General features: G+C 34.4%; 2 protein-coding genes across 5 annotated transcripts in view; both read left to right on the top strand.

Annotated features, from left to right (window-relative positions):
* The window catches only part of Rpn13 (regulatory particle non-ATPase 13), a 625061-nt gene that overhangs the window by 177096 nt on the left and 433454 nt on the right, over positions 1 to 14511 (top strand). The gene's annotated exons all lie outside the window — the stretch shown is intronic.
* Positions 1 to 14511, top strand: part of AGO1 (protein argonaute-2) — a 235727-nt gene that overhangs the window by 113160 nt on the left and 108056 nt on the right. For all 4 annotated transcript variants that reach the window (XM_069848071.1, XM_069848073.1, XM_069848074.1 and 1 more), the window contains 3 exons: positions 7212 to 7346; positions 9561 to 9841; positions 11276 to 11407. In XM_069848071.1, coding sequence (XP_069704172.1) covers positions 7212 to 7346; positions 9561 to 9841; positions 11276 to 11407 — 548 coding nt within the window. The remainder of the gene's footprint in view (positions 1 to 7211; positions 7347 to 9560; positions 9842 to 11275; positions 11408 to 14511) is intronic.

The following is a 14511-nucleotide window of genomic DNA, read 5'->3' as shown; positions in this document are numbered from 1 at the left end:
ACACTGTAATACATTTAATATAATATATAAGAACCCATTTTGCGTCTGTATAGATTGAAATAACTCATCTTCAGCTTTTTACAGATTGTGTGACTTGTAATCGTTTGTTTATATGTGTATGTGTGTGGTATATAATTGTGCAAGGGAATGGGGGGATTGCAGTATTTTTAGTTAAATTTTGTTAGTGTAGCAATTTACGATAAAATGATGAAATGTTATATATATTAAGTGTAGATTAATTTTACCATAAAATGTCATATACAAAAGTTGTTAGAAGTAATAATACGCCATTATTAAGAAAAATATTCAGGTAAACAATGTGCAACAAAAACATTTTTAAATGCACTCTAATATTACTTTTTTACGTGTTGGGAATCTGCATTAAATTTATGTGTAAAAAGAAATATTTTGCCATGTTGTTAATTTTTGAGTTTATAAGACCATATTTTTTATTTTTTGGATGATTACCTGACAGTTCTATTCAAATTGTAACATTATAAAGAAACATTTAAGATTTATGAAGTGACAACTGTTCACAGCTAAACAGTGCTCTGGTCTGACACAAAAATTATCCATTGTCTTCCACACAGTTGCAGGAAAGGTATTCTTTCTTTAAGATCAACATTTTTGGTTTTTTTTTAATACATCCACAGGAAGAAATCCAGTGGGTTAGGTCAGGTGATCTTACCATCCCTATCCATTTACTAGGGGACATTTTGTTCAGGAAACCTATTACTTCTCTAGTAAAATGCACACAGGAGCACCATTTTGCTGAAACAAGGTGAATGTCGAATCAGAATTCACTTAGTGCATAATAAAATACTTCTCAGAAAAGCAATATGTAATAAATTAAATTAATTAATGAGTGCTTTTTGAACAAAATAGTGTATTTCAAGTCTAATGTAGATATGAAAGAAGCACTTTTTAAAGCAGATCAACTGCACATTGACTCAGCACTATCAAAGTAGAGGAAATGTTAATCAAAGTGAACTTATTGGGTGGATTTATCATATTGTGAGTCAGCACTCAAGATGTTTCCTAAAGGACACTAGGAAACAACTATCTGCAAGCTGGGATAAGCAAAAGCTGTAGGTGCTTACAAGAGTTTAAATTTTCTTCTCTGAAAAATGAACCAGTTTTACTGTTTCGTGCTAAACCTACTCACACATAACTTTCTGAGGATGCTGTGTGTGCACATGAGTTGTCAGGAGACCAGTTAACCACGGTTGACACTGCCATTTAAACAGAAAGTTCTCTCTTCTGAAAATATAAGGGCCTCACAAGATCTGGTATTTTATTTATTTTCTCAGTTAAGGTTTCACACAACTCATTCCGTCTGTCAAAATCGTCTTCACTTTTTCCAGAAACTGTATTTTATGGATATCATTGCTGTGCTTTGAGCAACTTCCTTACTGATGCATGACTGATATTGTATTGGAGTTCTCTTGTAGATTGAGACAGATCTTGATAAGATCATATCAAGGACATTTTCCCTTCCTTTAACTTTCCAACTTTCTTTGTTCTTCCGAATTTTTGCTTATTTTTTATGCTTCTTCTTCTGTTGAATTTTTTCACTATTTTCGAAAGTGTTTGTGTTATGTTCCTATCCAAGTGTACTTAATTGAGCAAATTACATACTCCTTATTGATTTCTTATTCTGTCTCTATAACAATTGTTATGATACATGTTCTTTCTCTATTAGAGAGAAAAACCATAATGGACGTTTTTCAGTTTAGGAATGAAAATTTTTTTGTGGTTTCTTTAAATAATTTTTCTGTTCATATTATTAGTATTTGTTTAGTTTCGTGTCCTACTATACATGAGTTGAAATGTGTGAAACTTAGGCTGGTATTCATAGTCGACACTTTCGATTAAAGTGTCCTTTGGAAGACGCAAATTATCACTTTTCCGTTGCACAGTCGACACTTTGGTGCAAAGGATCACTTTGGATGAAAGTGTACTTCTGACCAAACTTTGAGCCGAAAGTGTCACTTTGTAGAAAAATGGCGGACGTCTTGGAAGTTGTCGAATTATTTATTAGAACATGCGGGAAATGTGGCACAATTAGTGGACAATATAGGAAAGTACTACATTAGGGATAGGCCTAAAGACAATCCCGTGGAATTTTATAATGATATAGAATTAAAAAAAAAACGATTCCGATTTGATAAAAAAAACTGTTATTGAGATTGCTAATCTTTTTGATGACCTATTGACAAAAACGAATAATAGAGGTTTGCCAGTGCCTCCAATAATACAGTTATTGACTGCATTAAAATTCTATGCTACAGATATGTACCATACATTAATATCTATAATATTATAGTTCAGGTATTTCTGTAGTAACATTCGTATATTTATAACCTCAATTCGTTGAAGTGATATATATTATAACCTAATTTTATTACGGAAACGAATTTTTTAACTTAAATAATATTAAACTAATAATATTAAACTAACTTCAATCTAATATAGGCGTAACTATCTTAAATTGGCATTGCGAGATCTCACGTGCGTGCTTTCTAAGCAGATTCGTAATTATATTAGATTTAAAACGATTTTTATTTTCTTTGACTACCTGTATTTTGAGATAAGATTTATCTTGATGTTCATATTATTATTATTATTTTGATAATATATATTTTCATGCCGGTAAGCAATACATCTGATAGGCTGCTTTTGCTGAGATAGTGTCTCTAGTTCATGTGCAGTCATAACCTCACCATGAAAAGAGATCTCATACCATTAGGCCTATTTTGTTTTGCATTGTAGAAAAATTTGGCATTAAAAATATTCCTGAAGAGCAGCCAATAATGGAAACGAGAGAGAGAAAATAATAATAATAATAATAATAATAATAATAATAATAATAATAGCAATAGGCCTAATGTGTTTATTTCATTCTTTTGACCTCTATTCACTATTCACGAAAAAGACAGAAATTAAAATAAAGGGAATAAAACGATATATCAATGAAGAAGGTACATATAAAAACTAACCTAACGATATAAATGAAATATATACACAAAACTTATCCCTACTCAGTCCAACTTAACCTAACTACATAAACCAATAGAAGATATGTATAAAATATAACCTAACTATATAAATCAGTGGAACTGATACATACAAAACCTAACTTAACGATATAAATCAATGAAAAAGATATGTACAAAACTTAATCTAACTATATAAATCAATGGATCAGCTATGTACTGTACAAAACCTAACCTAATTTCACCAGCAGTATCACTACCTATTTAATAAAATATTGTATATCTGAACTGACTGAAATCTATCGGCAGCGAAAACTAGAAACTGAAATAAAACAACTTTAAATATATATTTTCTTTCTCGTGCGATAAATTAGGTTCCCAACTCAAATCATAAGCATTATAATCTGTGGGTTACACATTAATTTGTTATTGTTTGTTCATTGTTTTGCAATGCATTGTGGGACTTCTGTTACCAACCAAATTGTAGCTACACTTTGCTGGCGTAGAGTAACACTTTGTAAAGTGCACTTCTTCAATCGTTTATGAATAGCACTAATATGAATGAGCCACTTTCGTCAAAAGTGTCACGAATAGCACTAATATGAATGAGCCACTTTCGTCAAAAGTGTCACTTTGCAAAGTGGTGGTATAAAGTGTCGACTATGAATACCAGCCTTAGACTCTCACTTTGAGAGAGGAACAGGTTGTTACGAGAATAAGGTGCTTAGGAAAATATTTGGGGGCTAAGAGGGTTGAAGTTACAGGAGAATGGAGAAAGTTACACAACACAGAACTGCATGTAACATAATTAGGAACATTAAATCCAGACATTTGAGATGAAAGGACATGTAGCACATACGGGTGAATCCAGAAATGCATAGACCCTATAGAGCACTAGTTTGGAAACCTGAGGGGAAAAGACTTTTGGGAAGGCCGAGATATAGATGGGAAGATGATAATAAAATGGATTTGAGGGAGGTACATTATGATGGTAGGGACTGGATTAATCTTGCTCAGGATAGGGACTGATGACGGCAGCAATGAATCTCCAGGTTCTCTAAAAGCCATTTGTAAGTATTTTCACATACAAGTGGTTATAAAGTTGCGATACATTTTTGAGAAAAAACTTTTTATTAAATTCGAACCAGTACACTGATTCATACCTCTAGCACATACAATATAAACACATCATCTATCACAGTTTTCTCTCAGCGAAGTTCCACATGCCCACCATGCATTTCCACACACAACTTCCAACGACAGTGATGCACCATATCACGAAACATCTTTCCTAGTATTGCAGATATGATGTTGAGCAAAGCTTGCCTCATATATTCCTTTAGATGGTCAGTGAAGTTGATCTTTAACCGATACACTTGCAACTTTATGTATCTCCATGCAGAAAAGTTGAGGGATATGAGATCAGGAAAATGTGGAGTCCAACTGCGTGATAATCTCCTAATTGCATAAGTGGATATGTATCATCCAGGTATGCACAAACAATCCTTGCGAAATGAGGGAGGGGCTCCATCCTGTTGGAAAACCACAGTTTTTAAGATGTCATCCTACTGCAGTTGTGGTTGAAAGAACAGACACAGAATATCGATGTTCTCAATGATTAATTATATTACATTCTGTCAATACGTAATTGTACTACCTCTATATTATAGATAGTTGTTAATGTTCTATGTAGGGAGGTGGGATATGTTGGTAGAGACTGGATTAATCTTGCTCAGGATAGGGACCAATAGTGGGCTTATGTGAGGCCGGCAGTGAACCTCCATGTTCCTTAAAAGCCATAAGTAATGTTCTATGTTTTTATTCTATTTTAACCTATGATGTTTATATGCACTACTGATACCCATTATGTTCTCATACATACTTCACTGTTTGCATTATATAATGTATTCTGTAAGTTCATTAATTGATCTGAAGATGGTTCTTTCGAACCGAAAATTTTTATCATTTATCTTTTAATATGTATAAATGGCATCTATGTAGTCAATCACATTTGTATACTGGTAAGTTTGACAGTTGTAGCAATAAAATTTTAGAATATTATTGCACAGCTTATCGGACCCAACATGGTTTTCAAATACAGCATATTGAGATACGAAGCACCTCTCACTAAACTTTCTGCGAAGAAAAATGGTCTGTATACTTTGGAATTTGTGATCCCCAACACATTGACTTTTAGGGTATCTTGTTCCCACTGGAGAATCTCATTTGGCTGTTTGTCCAGTCTCTGCAGTTGTATCATTTAACTGTGCCATGCATGTAGAAAATGGCTTCATCTTCAAAGAGCACATGTTCCAACAAATTATCCTTTTCCACTGCCTGCAACAGGTCATCACACATTGCTTCACAGCCTGCGTAGTCTTCCCTTTCCAGCTTTTGTAGGATCTGGATGTGGTATGCCCGTTTTTTCGAGGTGTAATGGGAAATCTTCAACTATGTCGGTTGTGGTATACCGAGCTCCTGGCTTAGCCTTCTGATTGATGCTTTTGGACTTCGTGTAATTGCAGTCTTTACCTGTTGTACCATTCCGACCAATACACTGGACATCCCAGAACGTTCAACATCCTGCACATTACCTATTCTCCTGAAGTCTGATATAAATCTGGTGAGACTGGGTTTGTGGAATTTTCGTGTGAAGTCCACCTGAACCTCCTGGTATGATAATCCCTGTAAATGCACTCAAACGACAGCCGTTCTCTTTATTAACTATAAAAGAAACACAAAATCGGCCATTTTCCCTAAAAATATATTGGAACTTTATAATCACTCTCTGTTATAAAATTTAGTGCAAATTCCGAATATGTAAAAATTATTATTATAGGTTATCATTAAAAAAAATGTTTTTAACACGCATTATACCCGAATATTCCTCCCTCCCCTAAAATACTGGAACAATAATACTTGATTTACTTCCAATAAATTTTGTATAATATCTTATGGTAAAACTAAAAATTATAAAGTTAGGAGTAATATTCAATACATTAGCACTTACTGTATATAGGTATATATGTATATTGTTTTAATTAAAAGTTTTTTTTATGAGGGTATTGAGTACCTTATCAAATAATCAACTTGGACTGCATATTATAAGCACGTAAACTTAAATTTTGAATGCATAATAAAAAGTGAAGCACAAATTTGAAGTAAATTTTAAATCCTCTGAAACACACACTGAATTATCTATTCCAAGCTATCAAATATTTACTTGCCAAAAAAGTTTCTACCTTATTTATTCTAAATTTTTGCATTTTGGAATAGACTGCTGTTGAAATTGATTAACCATAAAACGTAGTTGAGTTGCTAAAATTACCATTTAGGCATTGTGTGCAAGCAACATGAGGATCACTTTGGAATCAACTGCTACTTCATATTAATGAAAGTATGAATCATGATTTTCTGCTGAGGTTTTTGTAAAAGAAAATTAAGCTTTGCTTGCTTTGGCTTAAATGTTATGTTTTCAGTTTTTAGTTTGAACCTTTAATCATTTACATTTCTTGCTTAGTTATATTTCACGCTTTCAGGAAGAAGAAAAAGTATAAAGAAAATTTTATTTTTACATTGCCGTAGTGTTTCTGACTTCACGTGCAGTGGCTCTAGATATAGGCAGTCGCATTTTAAAATAATCAGAATTTACCTGATGATTAGAGCTAGGATTTATATGTACCATAGTAAGAGTTAAGAATGATATCGAGTATAGTTGAGTCGATGTGATGCCGGTTAAGAAGATTTTAAGCCTGGTTAACAAGACTCGAAATGCAAGAAAAGTCACAAGGACTAAACAATGCAGCTTTTAAATTCCCCGCTGTTTTGTAAGTGTAGTTAAGAGGATTAAAACCCTTAGCTCTAACTAATGGAAGTACTGAATGGCAAGAATGACAAGTATAATGACATGTTTATAAACTATACCGACTAAAAATATTAGCTTTTACTACATACAAATCCTAGCTGTACTAGTGATGCACACTTCTGTTTAGTTTTGTGTCATGTTGTGTGCAGTGTTTTATTTCAAGACTGGATTTAAAATGTAACATTCTCTTCGTACTTTTTACAGTTGCAAATGTAGTGAATTCTTTTGTGGCATAGTCATAAAATACCTGACATGTAGGAATTTTAAGCTGACAGGTTTTCTGCTCTTTTATTGCTCAGAATTACATTTTATATTGTCAGACTTGTTCATTATTGGGTGACATGTTTCAGCCCCTCCCCCTGGACCTCCTGGAGGTCCACCAGGGCCTGTGGGTCCACCAGGTGCTGTTGCTGTTCCACCTGGTGCCATGGGTCTGGTGCCTCCTCAACAACCACATCAACCTCCACAACCTCCTGAACTGCCGAGTAAGTAAATTATAACATTCATATAAGTTAATGAAAAGTGACATCAGAGAAGTTGAGTTCTTCAGGTTCAAATTTGTTCCGTAATATTTATTTTTCAGAGAACTCACCATTCCCCTCTCCCCCTCCCCAATGCCACCATGTTGTCTTAAATATTTATGATCTTCTCTTGTGACAGTGGCTTACGTGTAACTCACTTCTGAGGTTCGGTCACCTGGAGAGTTGGAGTTATGTTACTTCAATGATATGATAGAATGACCATGTATGATTATGTGGTACCAAGAGAGGTCTTAAATCTGAACAACCTAAAGAACACAGGAACAATTCCCTTTCAGTAATAATTGCTGTGCTATGACCGGGAATCGAGCCCAGGACTTCATGATTTGTAGCCAGGAGCTCTGATCACTGGACTATGTGGCTGGTTGAACCCACCAATATAATTTATAAATTGTACATCATGCAAAACATTTAACGGACATGGGAAAGATATACAGAGTTTTCATTTTATCTGTATGTTCGTAGTGTCATGTTTTATTTAAATTGTCCTACATTGAATAATAATATATAACATTTGGTGTTAGCCACTGGCGTATTTCAGTCAGCAGAAGCACTTGCCTTCTGATCTGTAGCTGCGCTCAAGCGTGAGTTTGATTCCCTGGCCTGGATTTTTCTGAGGTTTTCCCCAACTGTAAGAAGAATGTCATGTAATCTATGGTGAATTCTCGGCTTCATCTCGCTATCACCATTTCCATTGATGCTAAATAACCCACAGTTGATACAGTGTCTTTAAATAACCAACTAAAACACCTTTGGTGTTAAGTGCACAGCAGTAATACTGCAGTCTAGTGCCTCATTAAAAATGTAGATTGCATCTCATCTTGTAACTTATTTAGTATATTATATTCATTTTTCTTTTCCTTATCCAAAATTGCTGCTGTTTTGGAATACCCAGTTATTTTGTGCTGGATATGAGGAATTCCACAGTATATATTTTAATTTGCTCACTGCACCCTCAGTTCTGTACGTTCATAATTCTTGCCACTTGTGTGTCCATATTTCCGTGACTTCACTAGCATTCTTCTTAGGTTTCCCTATGTAAACCCACTTGTCCGTCTGCTGCCACTTTTTTTGGGGGGTGGGGTGGGGGCAGCAAGTTCATTGCAGTGAATTTGTTTGCGTAACTTGACTATCTTCTATGCACCATGTGAACCTTCTAATTTTTTTGTCTTCCACCATCCGTCACTCTCTTGATTCTCTTTCCTTCTCTCTCTCTCTTTTTCCCTCTTCCCCTCCCCCTTCCCTCCCCCCCTCGTCCCTTGCTCACTCTTCCATCCTTCCCTCTCTCTGACCTGAACTCTAGAAACAGTTGTAGTTTTATGAAAAGTCTCGACTTAGATTTCCACCTTTTGTTTTTATATGTGTAGACTAATATTTTTATATTTAAAAAGGAGACTGTTTGCATATACATACAGACCCAGAAACAAAATTTCGGCCGTCTGAATTTTCCAAGTTCCAGTTATAACATACTGCTCATGCTTAGTAGCATACTGTCGTTCCACGTCTAAAATCTCTGCATCACTTCGGTATTTAATCACTGCATGAAGCTTATTTTTCACTGTTTCTCAAAAGTATTACACAGTCACTTCTGTTGGTTCTAAAATTTCCTAAACTATAAATGATAGACCTGTGAAATTGTACAGACCCAGAAACACTGAGTATGTGCAGTGTGTTATAACTGGAACTTGGAAAATTCAGATGGCCGAAATTTTGTTTCTGGGTCTGTACATACAGGTGTAAAAACAGTTGAAGAATCATTGTAAGGCAACTATGTTAAGGACAATAAATATTGTACAATGTAGTATTTGTTTCTTTATATTTCATGACTCTTTTGTTTGGTAGAATAGAAGATAGAGAAAATTAGGCACTATTACTCTGGAAACTCTACAGCAGGTTGACTTTTACAAATGTGTAATCTGGAGTTCACTGCATTCTCAATACACTTTTATAGAGATTTTGAAGTCATTGGTACTGTATATGATTATTAACTTCCCATGCTGAAAATTTTCAATTCTTGATTACTGTGTATTAAATTTCAATAGTATTTCTGACTAGTAAAATATTCCTTACGTAGAAAAGTTGTATATCTCATTAGTATGAATAGAATCCTGTTATGATTTAAAGTGAGACATTGTTCATAAAATTGTGTGTTATTTGCAGTGTTCAATTGCCCAAGAAGACCCAATTTGGGCCGGGAAGGTCGACCAATAGTTCTTCGAGCAAATCACTTCCAAATATCCATGCCTCGAGGCTTCGTTCATCACTACGATATCAACATCCAGCCAGATAAATGCCCACGTAAAGTCAACAGAGAAATCATCGAAACAATGGTCCATGCATATAGTAAAATATTCGGAACTCTGAAGCCTGTGTTTGATGGACGAAATAATCTATACACCAGGGATCCACTACCTATAGGAAATGACAGGGTGGAATTAGAGGTATGTTTTGTATATATATGTGTGTTTGTGTTTTCTCATAATCAAGTCATCAATATTAATAACTAGAGCCCGGATGTTTAGGCATTTATTTTAGTTAAAGTAGGCAGTGAAATAGGCATTTATTATTCATGGAAACAGACAAAAAATAGACATACTTAATCAACTATCCCATACGGTACCGGTACTCACTTTCCTTGGTTACATGTCACAACAAGATGCTTTTTTATGTTGTCAACTGTCATAGTGAGCCACCTGTCAGAGAGAACATTTTTCATGGAAGAAAAAGATCTTCCTTCTACTGAAGTGATTGGAGCAAACTTAAAACAACTTAGTTCAGAAGGACTGTCTCTGCTCTCTTTCAGAGATCGGGAAAAACCGAAAACCAACTGTGTATTGTCTCAAAAAGAGGGATGTGAGAAGGGATTAGAGATTTCAAAGTACGTGTGACTTGTGCATGCAAGTGACAACAGTAACGGGACCTGGAGACTTGCTTTTAATACTTCCCTCATCCCCTTTTTTTGGCTGGTAAACTCCGAAGTGACATGAGCACTGAGGGTTATACTGTTCAAACTTCTTTATTAAGTGACATAAAAGATGGAATCGGTAGGGGAGAAAAGTTTGTGATTCTTGAAAACATATGTATTGCTGGAGAATAAGATTTTCAGCAAATATTTGTGTGAGGTGAATATGTATTTTTAATTTGTACAACCATTCCTTTTTTTTTTTTTTTTAATGTGTGGTTGATTTTAAATGCATTAAAAATATAGAAAATGTACAATAACGACGTAAAAAAAAGGCTAAAAAAAAGGCATTTAACCTTAAAATAGGGAACGGGAGCTAAAATAGACAAAAAAGGCGAAATAAACATTGGGCCTATCATCCTCAAATGTATGGAAACGTGTATCTTTAATAGGTCTTACACTCAGTTTAAATAAGACATTTTACCTAACATCCGGGCTCTATTAGTAACAAATATTACACATTTATGCATTATTTATTTTGAGATCAGTAGAGGTAAAGTGTGTTTGCATTTTGCCTGGAGATGTCCTTAGATCCTAATGTGAAGGATTTGCAAGGGTTATAAAATTCCCTCTTATGGGGTCTTTCATAAAATAAATAAATTAGAACCTTCTTGTCGTAAATTTGACATGTGAAAGAAATATGCTTCTGAAAGACATGGTTATTGCCAATAATATATAATTACGAAGTTTCCTCTTTTGTGGACATATATTTGAAGATCAGCATACTGGGATTTTGCAGAGGTCTCTTAATGGTCAAAGTAGAAAACCTATTTGAAGATGTGAGAGCGTGCACATGTATTGGCTGGAATGCATCTGGATCTGGTTGAAGTGTTAAATGTTGACATATTACATTTTCCTTTGGAGCAACATCAGTATTAAATGTTTCATATAAGCCAATTTTATATGTTATTAGGTAACATTGCCTGGTGAAGGAAAAGATAGAGTATTTCGAGTGACAATAAAATGGGTGGCGCAAGTATCATTATTTGCCTTAGAAGAAGCTCTTGAAGGACGCACAAGGCAGATTCCATATGATGCTATTTTGGTAAGTTAAAAGTGAAAAATTTACCTTTAAAATGATTAAAATAAGTATTTACGAAGAGTGTATATTGAAGTGCATCAACATCATTTAAGAGTTTACATCTCTCAGCTTAATGCTTTTTACTCCTTTTAAGTAAGGTGCATCATGCAAATTAGTGATTGGAAGAGACTTAAACTTCAAACTTAAAGAACTTAACCAGTATTATCTATGTATTTTTTGCGAGGTAAGATGGTGAACAGATACCCATTTGATAATTTTGAAGACAAATTGCGGTATTTAAATAACTTACATATAATCTCCCTGGAACGTCACAAAGCATTGCATATTAACAGAGGTGATCTTTTAAAACGATTTGAGAGATGCCAACTTCCAAGGATGGTTTCATTTTAGGAAAGCAAAGCTATTATTAGTAAACAAACTAAACAAAATAGAATTTCTGGCTAACAGAAAGAATCCAGTTTCTCTCGCATACCATGTACTAATGTATCAAGGCTGTATGTTAAAAGTGCATTTAATATCTTAGGGCCATTTTCACGAATGCATCTATAATCATTTTATTCAGATTTTTGGATCAAAGCACTACCATAACTCTTCTTTTGTTACTAACATAATTGTCTTGGTTTTGTAACAACTCAGTTATTATTAATCGATTGTGTTTGGGTAAAGGGAGAGAAGTCATAAATATGAGTTTTGAGATAAATTGAAATTAAACTTCGGAACCTTATTGCAAATAATTTTCTACACAATAAAATGCATCAAATGCTAGTATTATTTTGTTTTTTGCAGATAAATTGAAATTAAACTTCGGAACCTTATTGCAAATAATTTTCTACACAATAAAATTCATCAAATGCTAGTATTATTTTGTTTTTTGCACACCCACTTGTAGAATTTAACTTGTGTATTCACATGTGGAACAAAACTCCAGTTGCACAAAAAAATGAACAGTGGCGAGCTTTTGAAGCTTAGCCTACTCAAAAAATTGGAGTTATACCTAGTAACAGTTGGCCTATAAGTTTGTAATAACGATATATTATAACGCTTGGTTTAACTCTAGTCTTTCCATATATTAAGTTCACTGTTGGCAGTTATTCCAGGATGGAGAGTTCAATGCGAGGCTTGTAGCAGAAGCCTCAAAAGACATGGCTACAACCGTGGCTCACAAGCTTGAGGAGGGGGGTCTAGGAAGGGGTTATCTATTTGCTACATCTTGGTATGAAATGCGGCTAGTCTCACCTTCACAATATGTTGCGCTGTTTTGTTGTTCTGTGAATGCTCTGTGTTTTTGAGTGTTAGTTTAATCAAAAGTGCATATGTATGTGTGTTACATATTAATTTTGTGTAAAATGGCTCATACTGAGAGAACAATGAGGTCATTATTTGTAGAATTAAAAGAGAAACTGTTTTCAAGTTGGACATATGAAACAAAATGTGCTTGCAGAGATGGGAGATCGACACCACATTTACATATTAAAATAGCAGATGGAGGAAGACAAAATATAAATTTTCAGTTGTCATGGTATAAGAAATATCCTTTGCTGAAAGGGTACTGTTAGACAAGTTAGTTACATTGTTATACCTGTATATGTTTGGGGGTGAAAATGAGTGATCATCGTCATCTTGTGGGATTTGTGTCACAAAAATGTTGATAGGAAAGTCGTTAAACAACATCTGCTTAAAAAAAAATACAAAGTAAGCAGATTTTTTCAGCCTACTCAGTATTTTTACCTTAGCTTTGCCACTGAAAATGACTTAACCCCTCTTCACCCGAACACTATTGATTTTATCTGCAGAAGATTGGCTGATAAAATATGATTACCCAGGATAACTTGTATAAAAGGAAATGGCATGTAGATAATTGGAACATCTGATAAAGATGAGGGAAAGTTATAGTAACTAGAATCAGTGTTCACAATTTTACACGAAACACTTTCCTGGAAGTCTTAAGATTTTCCCATACTTTCTTACTTATTGGCTTTTAAGGAACCCAGAGGTTCATTGCCACCCTTACATAAGCCCACCATCGATCCCTATCCTGAGCAAGATTAATCCAGTCTCTACCATCATATCCCACTTCCCTCAAATCCATTTTAATATTATCTTCCCATATACATCTCGGCCTCCCCAAAGGCCTTCTTCCCTCCAGCCTCCCAACTAACACTCTATATGCATTTCTGGATTCGCCCACATATGCTACATGCCCTGCCCATCTCAAACGTGTGGATTTTCCCATACACTTCTAAAGTTCAAAGAATTATGAGCAGTCCAATTCCTTGAAAATTAAAGCTGTTTGGTATTTCCTTCCACTTAACATTTTTAATTTCGTTTGTAACTTCTTCTTTTTCTTTTTCTTTTTCTTTTTCAATCACACTTAAGTATTTCGGTAAAAGTTCCAATAATAGATCTTCCTCTTCATATGTCATGTTAAGCTTCTTTCTTCCTCTTTCAGCATTATTCACAGTTCTGTATGGTAGCAAAACTATCTTCATAATTAACTATACCATTGCATTACTCATTTTTATTTATTTTTAGTGTTATTATAATCGAGAACTATCAGTACCAATTGCAGAAGACACAGTTCTGTAGTATATATTGGCTACACCCCAATTCTGGCTACTAGCAACAGGCATCTATAAAGAACATCGATCAAAATGCCCCTCATTTCTCATGAAAAACAAGAACTGAAAAGACTACAGTGGACTATAGTGGACCTTATGTTGTCGGCAAACAGCTGGATACATTAAAAAGATTGATAATGAGAATTAATATGATGCTAGTCTGTTTTTTTCCAAGATTGCCTCATTTCAAGCAGTACCACACAGATGATGCTGGTTTCAAGATGAGAATTATAAGGATCAAAGTGAATTGAAACAAAATCTAGGTTTTAGAAAACTAAGATAACAAATGCTGTGGTGAACACACAGTTGAGTGTTTCTAGATAATGTTATTAACAGAGTTTTAGAAAACTAGCGTTGGTAAAAATGGCCCTTAATAGGAGATTCCACATGCATGTACAAAATAATATGTTCAGTAATGTCACAATGTTTCTGCTAATACTGGTCCAATGCATAAATATAATATACCATACAAGGAGAAATATGTAATTT

This window comes from Periplaneta americana, chromosome 15 (assembly GCF_040183065.1).
Source record: "Periplaneta americana isolate PAMFEO1 chromosome 15, P.americana_PAMFEO1_priV1, whole genome shotgun sequence".
NCBI lineage: Eukaryota > Metazoa > Arthropoda > Insecta > Blattodea > Blattidae > Periplaneta > Periplaneta americana.
This window is presented reverse-complemented; position numbering and strand designations above follow the sequence as displayed.